Source organism: Paralichthys olivaceus, chromosome 23 (assembly GCF_024713975.1).
Source record: "Paralichthys olivaceus isolate ysfri-2021 chromosome 23, ASM2471397v2, whole genome shotgun sequence".
NCBI lineage: Eukaryota > Metazoa > Chordata > Actinopteri > Pleuronectiformes > Paralichthyidae > Paralichthys > Paralichthys olivaceus.
Genome location: NC_091115.1, coordinates 15,447,866 through 15,461,796, shown reverse-complemented (window position 1 = coordinate 15,461,796; position 13,931 = coordinate 15,447,866). Strand labels below are relative to the sequence as shown.

Genomic DNA, 13,931 nt, shown 5'->3' with positions numbered 1-13,931 from the left:
ACACACAGGGAGCAAGGACTACAAAATAAAACAGGAAACACTGAACAAACTTATTAACGAGAACACAAATACAATAACCAAGACAGGGATGAACACAGGAGAGGCACAGGGTGAAACATAGCGAGGGACAAGGAGGGGGAACACAGGAGAGGGACACAGAGAACAACACAGGAGAGTCACAGGGTGGAGCGCAGAGGAAGGCAGAAGGGAACATGAGAGGAACACAGGAGGGAACACGAGAGGAACACAGAAAATACACAACCGTGACAAAATACACCAAAACGTGACCAAACAAAACCACAACCATGACAGTATCTTAAACTTCCTGCTTTGTGAAACACACAGCAAACAACCTTGTACATCCTCTGTAGAGGAGATTATCTTGATATCCTCATTTTGGAACTACTATACAAAATCCCTTTGTGTTGTGATACTTACAAACAGCCACTGTGCAATTATAACATGTATATTAACATTTTAATTCCTTTTCTTTCTTATTTGTATTTGTATTGACATTGATCAGCAGTTCCATCAACATATGTATAAATAAAGAAGAAAAAGACTTTGAAACATACGGACCATATCGAAGAAAAGTCAAAGAGATTCTGACATTTTGAGAATAATCTATAAATATTATGAGAATAAATTATTACATCAATAAGGTCGTAATCTGTTGAAAGAAAATACATTTTTACAAGAATAAGGTTATAAAGTCGTAATTAATTTGAACAAAGTCATAATTTAACCAAGGCAACAAGCTGATCTTCTTATAACCCCTTAAATTTCCCTCGGGATCAATAAAGTATCGCTCTATCTTATAAAATGACATGTAGCCTAAAATAATGACTTTGTTCTCATTATATTATTACCTACTACTCGTAAAATAATGACTTTATTATTCTCATAAAAGTACAATGTTATTTTTAGTAAAATTACATCTTTTACCTCATGGTAGAAACACACCAGGTTTGAGATGTTTTGGGTTTTATAGGTTAATGTGAATGCGGGACGCACACAAACGCAGGATGTTAACAGATGCAACGACTCTCACCCAGGATTTTTCAGAGCCAAGTAGTGTGACAGTCCTTTTCAGCAGCACAGGCCAGCTTAAATTTGCAAGAGATGAGAGAGGAGCGTGGACAGACACGGCGAACAGTGAAACAGAACACCCTTTTGATTCAAGCTGACAGGCAGAGAGCTTAAAACGTTGCTTTTTTACACAAATGTCCTCCATCATTTATAATCCAGAGCCTTGAGTGTATGCTATCTGAAAATGATTCAGGTTACAGGAAGACAAGGACACTCGGCCCTGCGCGGCGAGAGGTGGCTGCGTTATGACTCTTTGTCCTGAGCTGCTGCACAAAGTGCCGCTGTTGTCCTCAAACACTCGTTATCTCGCCCCAAAATCTCACATTTCTGGTTCTGTTTTTTCCAAAGAGATTTTTTTTTTTTAGATCAATTACTCAGCTTTGAAAGGAGAGACATCATCATTTCATCTGTTTCATGTGAGGCGCTCCAGGCAGTGCACATTTGTGCGGAAAAAAGAGAAAGGACAAGCAGTAGCACAAATGTATCTAAATTTAGATTGCTCACAGGAAAAGGCATAATTCTTTTAATTAAGTCAGCACTAATCCATCTAATTGGCCCTCTGTGTTTTCACCCACCTACCATGTTCTAAGAGATATCCTTCATTGTCTCAAGGTGTGTTGACAGTGGTCCTTAATTCTGTAGGTATTTATGAGGGCACAATCTATCTGCTTCCTTAGCCTCTGGGAAACATGCTTTCTGAAGGTTAATAAACAACCCTGCATATCCCGAGCCCTGAGATCATTTATCAGATTGCGATCTCTTACAGACTCTGAGAGTGGCATGGCGTTTTATCATTTTAACAACGACGGCTAAAAGTGCCTCAAGAAGTCTGCCTAATAGGTTATTTTGTTATATGATTTCGTTATCAGATATTTTCTTCCCTTGCTAGCCTGGTCTAGGTCCCTGTGTAGTAACAGCCCTGAATCCCTAATGAATACTCACATTAATGTCCCCGGAGCAGGCGAGGAAATAATAGGGTCTTCCCTGGGCAGTAGTGCTAGCCGTGTCCCATCTATTTCCATGGCACAAGCTGAGGCCCTGCTATTTTTTCTATACTGCGCTCCTGTAGCCCAGCTCTGTCCAACCTATTTTTGAAAGTGATTCAGAGACCCTATGCTTGTCTGTAGCGCACGTTAGCGTGCCTGTCACTATGTCTTTGACAGATGCCACTCTCCCTCTCAGAGTCACCAAGGAGCCGCAGAAGCAGCAGCTGCACTCCTCTTTTCCTGTTGGGTGCTTCACTAATTCTGGACCATGAGAGAGTGAAATAAACATCCTCCATCCACTGGGTCATGTTGCCATAGAAAATTATGTTTAACTGTCACCAAAACCTTCACCTGCACATCACTAAGGTCAGGGTTAATCTCAGCTTCATATAACCCCTGATTCTTAAGGATTATTTTACTTCAGGACAAAAATTATCTTAAATAAATCAAAAACTTCAATCATCTCTCAAAACACACTTTTACTAAATGGCTTTTACTTGATTATTTATATAATGTCCTTTGCGATTGTATTTGCTGTCCTTCATTTCAGATTTTGTACTTCATGTATTATTTTGCTTGTTTTTATTTGTCCTCTGTGTGAAACACTTTGCAGTGGCTTTTTTGAAATGTACCTTACAAATAAAGGTATTATTATTCCTTTTATAACAAGGTTCAATAAACAGCATATAAATGAGTCTCCGTCCACACACACATTTTATTATTTTGAGTGTTCAAGCCCCTAAAACAGACTTTTGAAAACACTGCCGATCCTGTTTTATTAAAATTATGTTCAGAATAGTCTAGACTCAAAATCAGCAGTGACGGCCTTGATCGAAGTGTTACCTGCAAATAAGCAACTAACAGCAGAGTAGACAATCTGCTTCCTGTTTTTGTTTTAAAATGAAAACACGTGAGTATAGTCTAAGAAAGACTCACACGTACTGGAATGACTCACATCATGTGTCTTTTTTTCTGTGTGTGTGTGTCTCTGCGTGGTTGGATTTCAGGTTGTTTGGTGTAACGGGGAACTGCGCAGCCTGCAGCAAGCTCATTCCGGCCTTCGAGATGGTCATGAGGGCCAAGGAGAACGTCTACCACCTGGACTGCTTCGCGTGCCAGCTCTGCAATCAGAGGTGAGCGATTGGACCACACCCCTGCTCCTCTCCCGTACCTGTGTGCAGGCAGATGGCTGGTGTGGGAAGCTAGATTGCGGCACAGTGAAATCCCGAGTGCTCCTCGTAGTTAAAGCAATATCCCACACCCGGAATTTATCACTCTAACCAGTGACCAAGCAGACACCTCCGAGGCCTTAAGGATGCCACTGGGCCCGGCGCAGTGATTATGATCCTGCACTACTACTGTACAGTGTCAGCCTCGAGCTACAGGTGCAGTTACACGGCCATACATATGCTTCCCATAAGTCTTCATTACCCGGGGCTCTGACTGCATCAGGATGCGGACAGAGACTTCAGGACACTGTTTCCTGACCACAGCACCAGAGAGGGAGCAGTTCGGAGGCATCGAACTTAGTCATAGGAAAACACTTCTTAAAGAAACTCCAGTGTCACCTTGGCTGAACTTCTGTAGCAGCCCTATAATGAGTTTATTATGTACACTGATACTACTTATTACAGTGTAATACAACAGCCCTGCAACACATCGGGTCTCAGTGCTTATATTATTCATTATTTACAGTTCTGCATCATTTATAAAAGTGAAAGGTGTCTCACAGTAAATCTTCTGAACCAATGCAGCTTAGTTTTAAATGCATCTAAGCCAACGTGATGTAGAACGACAAGACACAATCTTTACCCCCAAACACTGACGACAATTCTTTTATGGACCATTTGAGAAGTACAATGGTTGAAGAAGTACTCGGATCGGATTTAAAAATATATGCATTTAGTAAAAAATGTCAGTATTGGCATTTATGTAACTTCCTACTTCTCCTTCAGAGGGAAATATTAAGGCAATGTACAAGTACCTCAAATATGTACTTTAGTACAGTAGTTCAGTAAACTTAGTTACTGTCCACCAACGAATGTGTGTCACTTTTAAATCTAATACCTACATCTAAATCTGTTACTACTCTGTAAAGTCCTCACTGGGTCCGTGTCCCCTGACATTATCGTCACGTTACTATAATGGAACCACTGCGAAGGCGTTCTGGGAACATTCCTGGAGCTAATGAGCAAACCAGAATGTTATCAAAGTGTTTTTTCTTGAAGGTTACCAGAAATACTATCCATCAGAAAACCTTATAGGGGAACGTGGGGAAGGTTAGGTGCTGGTTTGGCTCCTGTTTTTCTCTCATCCTTTTGCCTCTAAACTCTTTGTTGCAGACACACAGACACAAGCACCCGTGCACACAAAGCAGACACATTGTGCATGCTCAAGGCAAAGGAGCTGGTTACGCACAATTAGCACTCGGTTATTGTCTTGCCACTTCAGCCGGCTGCACCAGACAGCCTCTCCTAATGGAAGAAGTCAGCTAATCTTCATCAGCCAGGCCCAGGCAGGCCAACTCTGCTCCCGCACATTAAAACCCATTTAAGCGCGAGCAAATCTTTCTTTTTACATTAGGGCAGCTGCTGAACTGTTGAATAAAATCGACGTTGGAGTGTTTCACGTGGTCCGCTGTGGCTTCGCAAGCACCGTTCAGATGCCCATCACAATTTCACCGGGACCCGGCCCAGATTTATCATGTGGCACTGGCTTTAATTGAAGCTGCCTCTCGCCTCTGACTTTTGTTTTCCATTTTGTTTCTGTACATTGGTAGAGCTGTTGCAAGAATACCCGTTCAGAGGACGCCTCCGTTTGAGGTCATGTGGTTGAAGAGCGACACTTCCAGAAAACACATTTTAGTGGAGCATATTAAAGATGTTCAGACTAGTTCACTTTTTCAGTGCCGACATTTACAACTATATAAGTCTAGTCTTCCGCAGGTGGTTGACTCCATATTTATATCCTGATTAATAGAGTGACCTTTGCAGATTTTCTCAGCCTCAGCGTGCAATCTATTAGGAGATCTGATCCCACTTAAGAGTCTCTAAATAGTTTCTCCACATCTTGTTGCAGCCGTGCAGGAAAGGGGCTTCTGATCTTTGTCTGGCATGCCGATCTACTGCCTTGTTCATCTATGCCGGCTCTGCACCCCCACCCTGTCCCTTTCTTGTTTCCCAGCCTCAAACAAACATGAAAACCCGACAGCGCCCCCCCCCCCCCCGGCCCCTACGGGCCCTCTCGATAAAGCAATCTAATCCATCTCACAAATGGCCCAGAGATTTCTCAGCGGAACGTTGTCATAAAATGTGAAATCTGATAAACAGAGCAGGCAATCACGGGGTCACTGGGGGTCACGCGGTGTAATTATCCGTTGCTCCTGCAGGTCAGCCGCGGCCCGTGTTGGCGTTTGAAGGTGGAATTGCTACAATCAAGTATGAACACACAGCCACCCCCACCACACACACACACAAACATATATATACTCGCTCATGCATTAATGCAGCTTTGGATAGCTTTACGGGTATGTCTGCACTACTGTAGCCCATTGAGCAAGGACAAGGAACCCAAAGCGAGGGATTATTCAGATTTCATCAGGGACTCGCTGCAGGACTCCATGCTCTGCTGTTATTATGGGGCCTTGCCTAAATGACAGACTAATTAGTGCCGGGCACAGGTGGAACGACTGTCCCAGTAGCCGAGGGGTGGACATGTCACGACCTGCGACCGCTTTCTTGTTCTTTGCCATCGCTACCATCAAATTGTCACCAATCTCTTGCTCGCCACAACAGAAGACTTGAGAATAAGATAAATGGAAGAGCCCAACCACTTATCTTACTTGTGTATCTGCCAGAGAGCAACAGCCTTTTTCCCTCCACCTCTTTCTTCATTCTGTGCTTGACTTTGAAATGGTATCAAGCTGAGGGGAGTGAATAGCTCCTGTCCCTGGTCTATCAGTGAAAATATAGGATCCTACATTGGCTCTGATTGCTCATGTCTGCACCCACTGTGGCCTTACTCTCTTAAACTGGACATAAATCTATCGTTGTGACCTTCCCACCGCTCAGACCTGTTATTTTCCCTACCTGAGCTGAGGAAAGGAAGCACCGGCTTGGTCTGGGAGCCAAAAGGGCGGGGAGCTGGTTCTGAGGAGCAGGGAAGGTGCTAGTGAGGGTGGGGGTGTTGGGAATAAGGAAAGTGATATGAGACTCCATCCAGCAAGCAGTTAGCCACAGATCAGCCCTGGGGGACAGCTAATCGATACGGCTGTCGTCCAGCCTCATCATCTAGCCAGTGCTGGCCCAATTTCCCCCTGATGAGCTGGAGGCCACAGTCTAGGGAGGCTGGAGGAAGGTTAGAGTAGTGCGGAGCAGAGGAGAGCAGGATGGGTGACAGTGCAGGGGAAGGTCAGTGCTGATATAGGGAGGAGGCTCCCCGCTGGAGCTCGGGAAGGGGAAACTGACACCAATTGGATTCAGCACAGCTAAGCTCAACCACTGGTGCCTTGTATGTCATGAGTTAGGCTTGTTAGACAGGGGCCTAATAGGCAATAAGGGACACAGTTGTCACTTTGTGTATGATTGGTGGTGAGGTCTCAGAGCCTGTGCAGCCAGCATGCTAGAGAACGCAATACAACTACACAGCCCTGCACTGTGGAGAAAAATCAAAATCTAATGTAAAAATGACAAAATGTATAAGTAAAATAAATGTCAATTTCTCTACACTAGTAGAGCCAGTTCATGTATTTGGCATTGGTGGCCATGTTGTTTACATTTGAGTTATGGATTCCAAGGGGCTGCCCTTTCTTTCAGCTTCTGGTGGCAAGGATACGTTCCTTAGATAAGTGCAACTGTTAAAGAGCTGGTTTTACCTGCACCATATTTTTGTGCCTTAAATCTATTTTCCGAAGTTTCACACACATCACATATTGCAGTGGTTGTGCACTGAACGCTTCCCAAATGAGCGTCTGTGCGATCTGCTTGTGGACTGCATGGGTCTAACACCATGGCTTCATTAGCCCCACATCCACCAGTGCAGAACTTCTTAGATGGAGACAGAACCACCAGTGTTTTTAAACACAACCGCAGCAGCAGCAGACTTTCATCACCAAAGATGGAGACAAAATAAATAAATAATGTCGATCTCCTCCCTTTCCAAATGTGAAATTGTATTCTCTACGTAACATTCCCCAAAGAAAAACTCATCTTCCACTTGTCCTTGTGCTGCCGCTGGTTGCCCAGCAGCAATCTGACGCAGAAGATTTACAACACACTGTCACAATTAAGCATCAGTGTCATAGGGCCAAGTGTTTCTGAACCTGTATGCATCCTAACAGTAATTAGATTTGGTGCAGTTGAGACTATTTCCTCTCTTTGACAACCTCCCTGTTTCTTCATTTGAGTGGAAAGTGAATACTCTAGTTAACACGAGCCCCCGAGGCAAATGGCTGGCATCGCAATACATCTTTTAAGTGTGTGCCTGTGGAAGCCATTCTTTCTCTTCCTCCTACAACAATAGGTCTCCAAAGACTCATTAGTCACAGTCACCTCTTAGTAAAGGAAGGAAGATGGAGGGAAGAAAGTGAAGGCAGCCCAGGTAGCGGGGAAGACAGCACCAGTAGAAACTGACTGACTGTAAAGTTAGAAACCATGATATGATGGCACATCATTATATACGATACTTGTGATGACAGATGTGGTGTTAAGGGAGACCTGTAACCCCCCCCCCCAACAGGAGAGCGTAGCATCAATACAACAAAACATTAGATAACTTTTCAACCGCTTGTGACAGAGACGGGTTTTACATGAGTCCTCAGATTCTTTGTGTCTTTACAACAACCATGGTGGATTTAAAACACGTGCACACACATGGTGGGAAAAAGAGGCTTGTTGGTTCACTGGAGGGGAAATTTACCAGCATTCAGCCCTGTGTTGGTACATGTACATTGACTCTATTACTGGGGCTTAGTGGAAATGTGCCTCCTCGTGTTACAATCCAGAAATCTCTGATCTGTAACCCACTAAGGAAAGGGTGTGTTTTCACCAAACTTCACACGAAGCAGCAAAAAACCTAAATAAAGCTTTCAGATCAGAAAAAAATGTTCTGTTTTCACTGGGTGCAGTTTTTTCCAGGTCAAATATGGTTCACACAAAGGTAATACACCATTGTGACTGGAAAGAAAGGGTACTTTCTCCTTAAACACTTCAGAATCAGAATCGGCTAAAATATTAAGCTATGTCCCTGTGTGGTCTATGAAGGTTAATGAAGGTTTGTTCTTTACCAGCTCCTATGATGATCAGTCACATATGTGTAGGTGGTCTAAAGACAAAATAGAATATTTAAATTTATTAGATTACATTCATCAAATTGCACACACTCATTAATATCAGTCCCCGAAACATTTGTTCATCAAGTTCCATCATTTCTTCTCTGAGAAATCAATGAAAAAGTTGCAAAAGCTCTACCTAACAATGTTAAAGAAAGAGAAAAAGAGTTTCTGTATCCGCAACAGAATTTCATGGCTTCTTTTCTGACCCATACCACATCCTTCCACCAAGTTACCAAGGTAATCCATCTATTACCTTTTGCACAATACTGCTAACAGGCAGACAGACAAACAAAACCTCCTTGGCTGAGGAAAATATTGAAATTAGTGTGAATATGATGTCATGGCCTTGACCTTCTTCAGGTTTCAACGTAATTGCACATCAGTTGCAGATTTTTTTAAAACATGCTTCAAATAAACTAATAAACAACATCCAAATAGTGTGAAGAGCCAAGAAGACAAAGCTCTTTTTGCTTTCATTGGCCACAGTGGAAGAAGGTGGGTGAAAATCCTTCCACCGTACACTGAGTCACAAGATTTAGGAATGAGAAGTTGTGTATTTTCCACATAGTTAGTTTGTTACAGCAGATGCAACAGTATCACACAGTCCTCATCATTGTAAATGTATTGTGTTACAATTGCAGACATGTGGTGTATAAATCATAATAAAGAAGTTGTGGAGCAGATCTAAAATAAGATAAAAACTACAAATAACTGGGCAGAGGAACCTAATTTGGTCTGGTTATTTGATTTCCTGTGTAAATGCTACGCTCAGCTTTGCCTTTTTTTGGGGAAATCTATATAACTCTCCACTTAAAGCTGGACTGAAAGTTAAACTGGTTAAACAGCTTCTCAACCCAGAGTGAATCAGGCTTTGTTGCAGGTTCTGCACGTTGATATTGCTGGATCTGTTTCCTTCATGTTTATATCAGCACTGAGCAACACAAACTTATAGATCGATTTGTTTGCAAAGTCTAGTTGCAGCGAAACAGTACATCAGCACACTGTAGCAGAGAACTCTATACAAGATGTGCCCTGCGGCTGTTTTTTAAGAAAGTGGGAACATGAGGGTATCACAAGGTCTTTTATTAGACATGCCTGTGATGGGCCCAGTGTAATATCCGCATCATAACTGGTGCACATATGTCACATATGCTGTTGACATTTCACTGAGCAGAAACAATTTGGCTGTGTGAAATGGGCGCAGATGACACCGATGGGAGGGACAGTACCAGTGGAGAGACGGTGTTAAAAATAAATAAATAAATAGAGATAAAGTGTGTCTGTGTCAATAAAGACATACACTGATAGATACTGGGAGAGAGCACGATATTTTTACTGGAGGGAATGACACCATCTCATGAAACTCACCTTTACCTCGTGTATAATCACTTTGTCTAACAGCCCATGTTTAAAAGCGTAATTTTTAAAGATTCTGCACTCTTGTACAGGATGAACTAAAGTCAGCTGAGGCTTCTGTTCTACCTTTTTTTCCTGTCCAAAGTGGAAAACAAAGATTGTTTGGTGGGGGTAGTTAGGTTTAGGCCTTAAGACTGATTATTTATTATTTAGAGTACGTGTACCTCAGGGAAGGAAAAAAAATAACGCTTCTATACCAACCTTTAGTACTATAAAATTTTAAGAAAGATAGGTTTAAAAGGACTTTGTAATAGAATGCTTTTCAGTTTCCTGGGACAAAGCTTCCAAAGAGCACAAAAAAAAAAGGCCACTTCAATCATTTCCTACTGTAATATGGAGGTTGGATAAGCATCCCTACAATCAGCTTGGAGTTATGTACTTTATCCTTATTCCATACATCCATGATAAAATAAATATATTTGAGCCTGCAGCTTTTAAAATAAATGCCACCTCGTCCTGTGAACAATTGGCTTTATTTCAAGAAACAGACGAGTTTCACACTTTTTTTGTGCCAGTACCTATGGTGCATTTGAATCCTGCTAATTGGTCCCAACTGGATGTAACAAATCATGCTCTCAATCTGCCCTGCAGCCCCGAGTAAATGCTACACAGCTCTTCAGGTACCTGGGCTGCCTCAGTGCAGCTCCCAGCACTGAACTCGGCAGTCTTGACATCCAGGGAAGTCAAACGGAGGCGAGGCTCACTCGCTGCCCCGCGTTCCCCCCACCCCATTTCCACCTCCCCCCTGGTAAACACTGGCACCGCTGCTTCCCGACCTTGTCCAACCTGCACACTGAGGGAGATAAGCAGCCCTCAGGACAATACAGTGAGAGTTACCGCTCTAGCGTGTTCAACATAATCTCCACTTGGTGCTGTGCTGAAAGGTCAAGCGTAACTGTGCTCCACCCCCCCCCCCCCTCCACATGGCTGGACCGGCACAGGATTGCCGTGGTCGGTGGGGGGTTCCTGTAGTAGCTGCAGGTAGAAGTGAAACCCGGGCCTGAAACACAGATAATTCTATTCGAATACACCAGAGTCCCCACCCCTCCACTCAGACTAACAACCACCCCCCAAGCCCTGCATTTCCCCCATTGTAATTGAGTTGACTGTTTCCTAGAGGAGAACTCCTTGTCTGCACATGGCATCGCTGCAGCTCAAGAGTGTGTGTGTGTGTGGTGGGGGGGTACGGTAGCTAAGGTAGAGATTTAGTGTTAGTCAGAGAGCTATCGCTGCAGCCGGCTGGGCCTGTTAGCCTACAGCTCAGTACTAATGATCAGATTCTCGCTTTGATGCTTATGTAAACCCCCACCCCTCCTCTTCTGTCTCTTTGTGTGGTGCAGGTTTTGTGTGGGAGACAAGTTTTTCCTGAAGAACAACATGATCCTGTGCCAGACAGACTACGAGGAGGGGCTGATGAAGGAGGGCTACGCTCCCCAGGTCCGCTGACCCTCGTAGGCCGACACGGAGGAAGAGGAGGAGGAAGAGGAGGAGTGGGAGAAAGAGAGAGACTGAAGGAGAGCTTGCAATCACACAACAAAAAGCACTATAGCCTCCTGTCCATCTTCTGTCCCCCACATGTACATAACTAAGAAAGCCTCCCTTGGAGGGGACACATTCTGCTGTACAAAATAGCCATAGAGACGCCGGCGTGGCAGGGAAAGGCCCTGGAAGCATACAACACACTACAACAGTTTGTCCATTTCTTTGTTTGTGACTGATGGATGCTGCCTCTTCCCTTCAGGCCAACTAACACTGGCCTCAGAGAAATTTCTAACCAACAGGTGTTTCCCAGTTGTTGGAAGAAAAAAAAAGTAAACCCACCCAAAACCAGACTTGTCTCATTTTATCTGACAAGGACAGACAGCGTCCCACCTGACTGCACAGTCCACCAACTTCTACTTGAATCTAAAACACACTGAGGTATTGTCAATCAATGTAATTTTGCGATGAAGACCTTTTTACTGTATTGATATCAGATTTAAAAAAAACACGGTGAATGTAAACTGAAGAGTGGCAAAAATAACGCCTTGGGATGACTGATATGTTGCTATGTCTGTGTGTGTGTCTGTGTGTGTGTGTGTGTGTGTGTGTGTGGATCCCTCTTCAGGATGAGCACTTCTCCGCAGTGCAGTCTCACAAGGCTCGGTCTGGTCCATATAGTCGTTTCAGAACCTCAAGAATCCAAATGAAAATGTTGACCCATGATGACTAGTGATAATAAATGTGTGATTAGCTAGTCTGAATGTCGATGGAAAAACATTTTCCAGGTCAAAGTAGACAGCAATGGAAAAAACATGGATACATTTCCTAATTCTAAGGTAAACAGAGAAGCCACAGAGAATCATTATCCACCATTCAGCTCTGAGCTTTTTATCCTCCTGCCTTCCTACCACCACACACAAGTCACACTGAGTCAGCAGCAACTAGCAGGAGACCTAAGTGGAGCAGATATTTATCATGGGAGTGATCCAAAGCTAAAGTGAGAGTAAATATTGGCTGCTGTCGCCGATGAGATGCTAAAGTTTCTCTTCGTCTGCTGGATGTGTAAATATGAAGCTCAGTATGTTGATAGTACAATGTGTGAAACGTTATGACTTGTACTTGTTAAAAAAAAAATATGAAAGAATCAAATATAGTAGCTCTAAACGTTATGGACCAGACTTAATGCCTGTAAGACAAACACCTGGCTGTGTGAGATCTTTCATAGGGTGACGAGAGTCGCTTCTATTCCTAAAATGCATTCCGTCAGAGCTACTTTCAGATGTGGGTTGGACTGTGACTACAGGCTCTGTTCTCCTGCGGTGGAAGGCTGTGCATTTTCTTTTTTGCAGTCTTTCTATTTATTGAAACCTTGCTTTTGCATTGGTCCAACGGAAATTCTCATGGAGGCAGGTTGTTGTAGCGGTTGTCGGGGGTGAAGGGATCGGTGTGGGATGGAGGGCGGGTTGGTTACTTTTTTGTATACTATTTATTTGATAAACGTTCAATGCTTCACCAGTTGTCCGAGATTATGCATTGTTTGACTTGCTGGTACTTAAATCCAGTGGATGTTTTCTCAATCGCTGGCTTATGTGGAGGGTGGCGTCAGTGCAGCAGCTACCTGCACAACAAGGTCAGTCATCTCAGTCGTGATGGCTCCCTGCTGCAGAGGAGTCACATCCTTTTCAAACATTCAAAACCGTTCCCGTTTCTAACCTTAAATATCAGCAGCTGAGCGTGTGATACAGAGCTCAGCAACATTTCTTAGCTGGTAAAGAAAAGATCCTTCTCTAATTTGTAAATTATGGGTGTACATAAAAGAAATATTCATTTTTGCTTGCTATTGTACAATGATTTCTTTTTATGTGTCATCCAGCATGAGATGTTTATTTTTAGGACAACGCTTGTAAATACTGTAATTGTAATAATTTTAAGCACAAATGTAATACAGTTTTATTGTGTTACCAGTGAGTGTGACGTCTTTTTTTCCTTGTTTCTTCAATAGTTTGAAGGCTGAGATTCATTCTGAAAGAAAGTTTGCCCCTTCATTTATAAAACACAGTGTTTACTCAGGTAACTGAGGTTAAATATCCAGCATTTCATGCAAACCAGTCGACGGAACAGCCTGCTTCCCTGTTCATTAACCAAACCAGCAAAGCATGCTGCAGCCTATGATATGGGATTGATCTAAAATCACATCCCTAGTTTTCTCTGCTGCTTGTAAAATGCCCTTTTTAGTTTTGTGAAAATGAAAGGGACCTCAGAGTGAACAGCCATGGTTTCAGGGTTGAAATTTCCCATTCAAATGAGATCACTTTTTCTTTTTTTTTTTCAAATCCACCTTTTGTGCAGCGATAAAAACACGATAGGCTTTCATCTTGCCAGAGTTAAAAGTGGATTTGCTATTTTTGTTCTGTCATGTGTCACACATGGAACAAGAGAAAAATGCAACACCTCATTTATACTTTGCCATTAGCAGGCGTCAAGAAAGGGCGCCATCCATCTCTTCGTGGGTTGTTTCAGCTAATTACCTGGATTTCAATTTAGAATCATCTGGAATGTCGAGGTAAAACATTTGGATTAAAGTTATTGCTCTCATTAGTGGGGTGCTTCTAAAGTGCCCTGTGAAG

The 13,931-nt window shown here is 43.0% G+C and overlaps 1 protein-coding gene across 4 annotated transcripts in view; it reads left to right on the top strand.

Annotated features, from left to right (window-relative positions):
• The window catches only part of lmo3 (LIM domain only 3), a 48,458-nt gene extending 35,186 nt beyond the window's left edge, over positions 1–13,272 (top strand). For all 4 annotated transcript variants that reach the window (XM_020099809.2, XM_020099810.2, XM_020099808.2 and 1 more), the window contains exons 3-4: positions 3,083–3,208; positions 11,163–13,272. In XM_020099809.2, the coding sequence (XP_019955368.1) occupies positions 3,083–3,208; positions 11,163–11,268 (232 nt within the window). In that variant the 3' untranslated portion in view covers positions 11,269–13,272. The remainder of the gene's footprint in view (positions 1–3,082; positions 3,209–11,162) is intronic.
• The last annotated feature ends 659 nt before the right edge of the window (positions 13,273–13,931 follow it).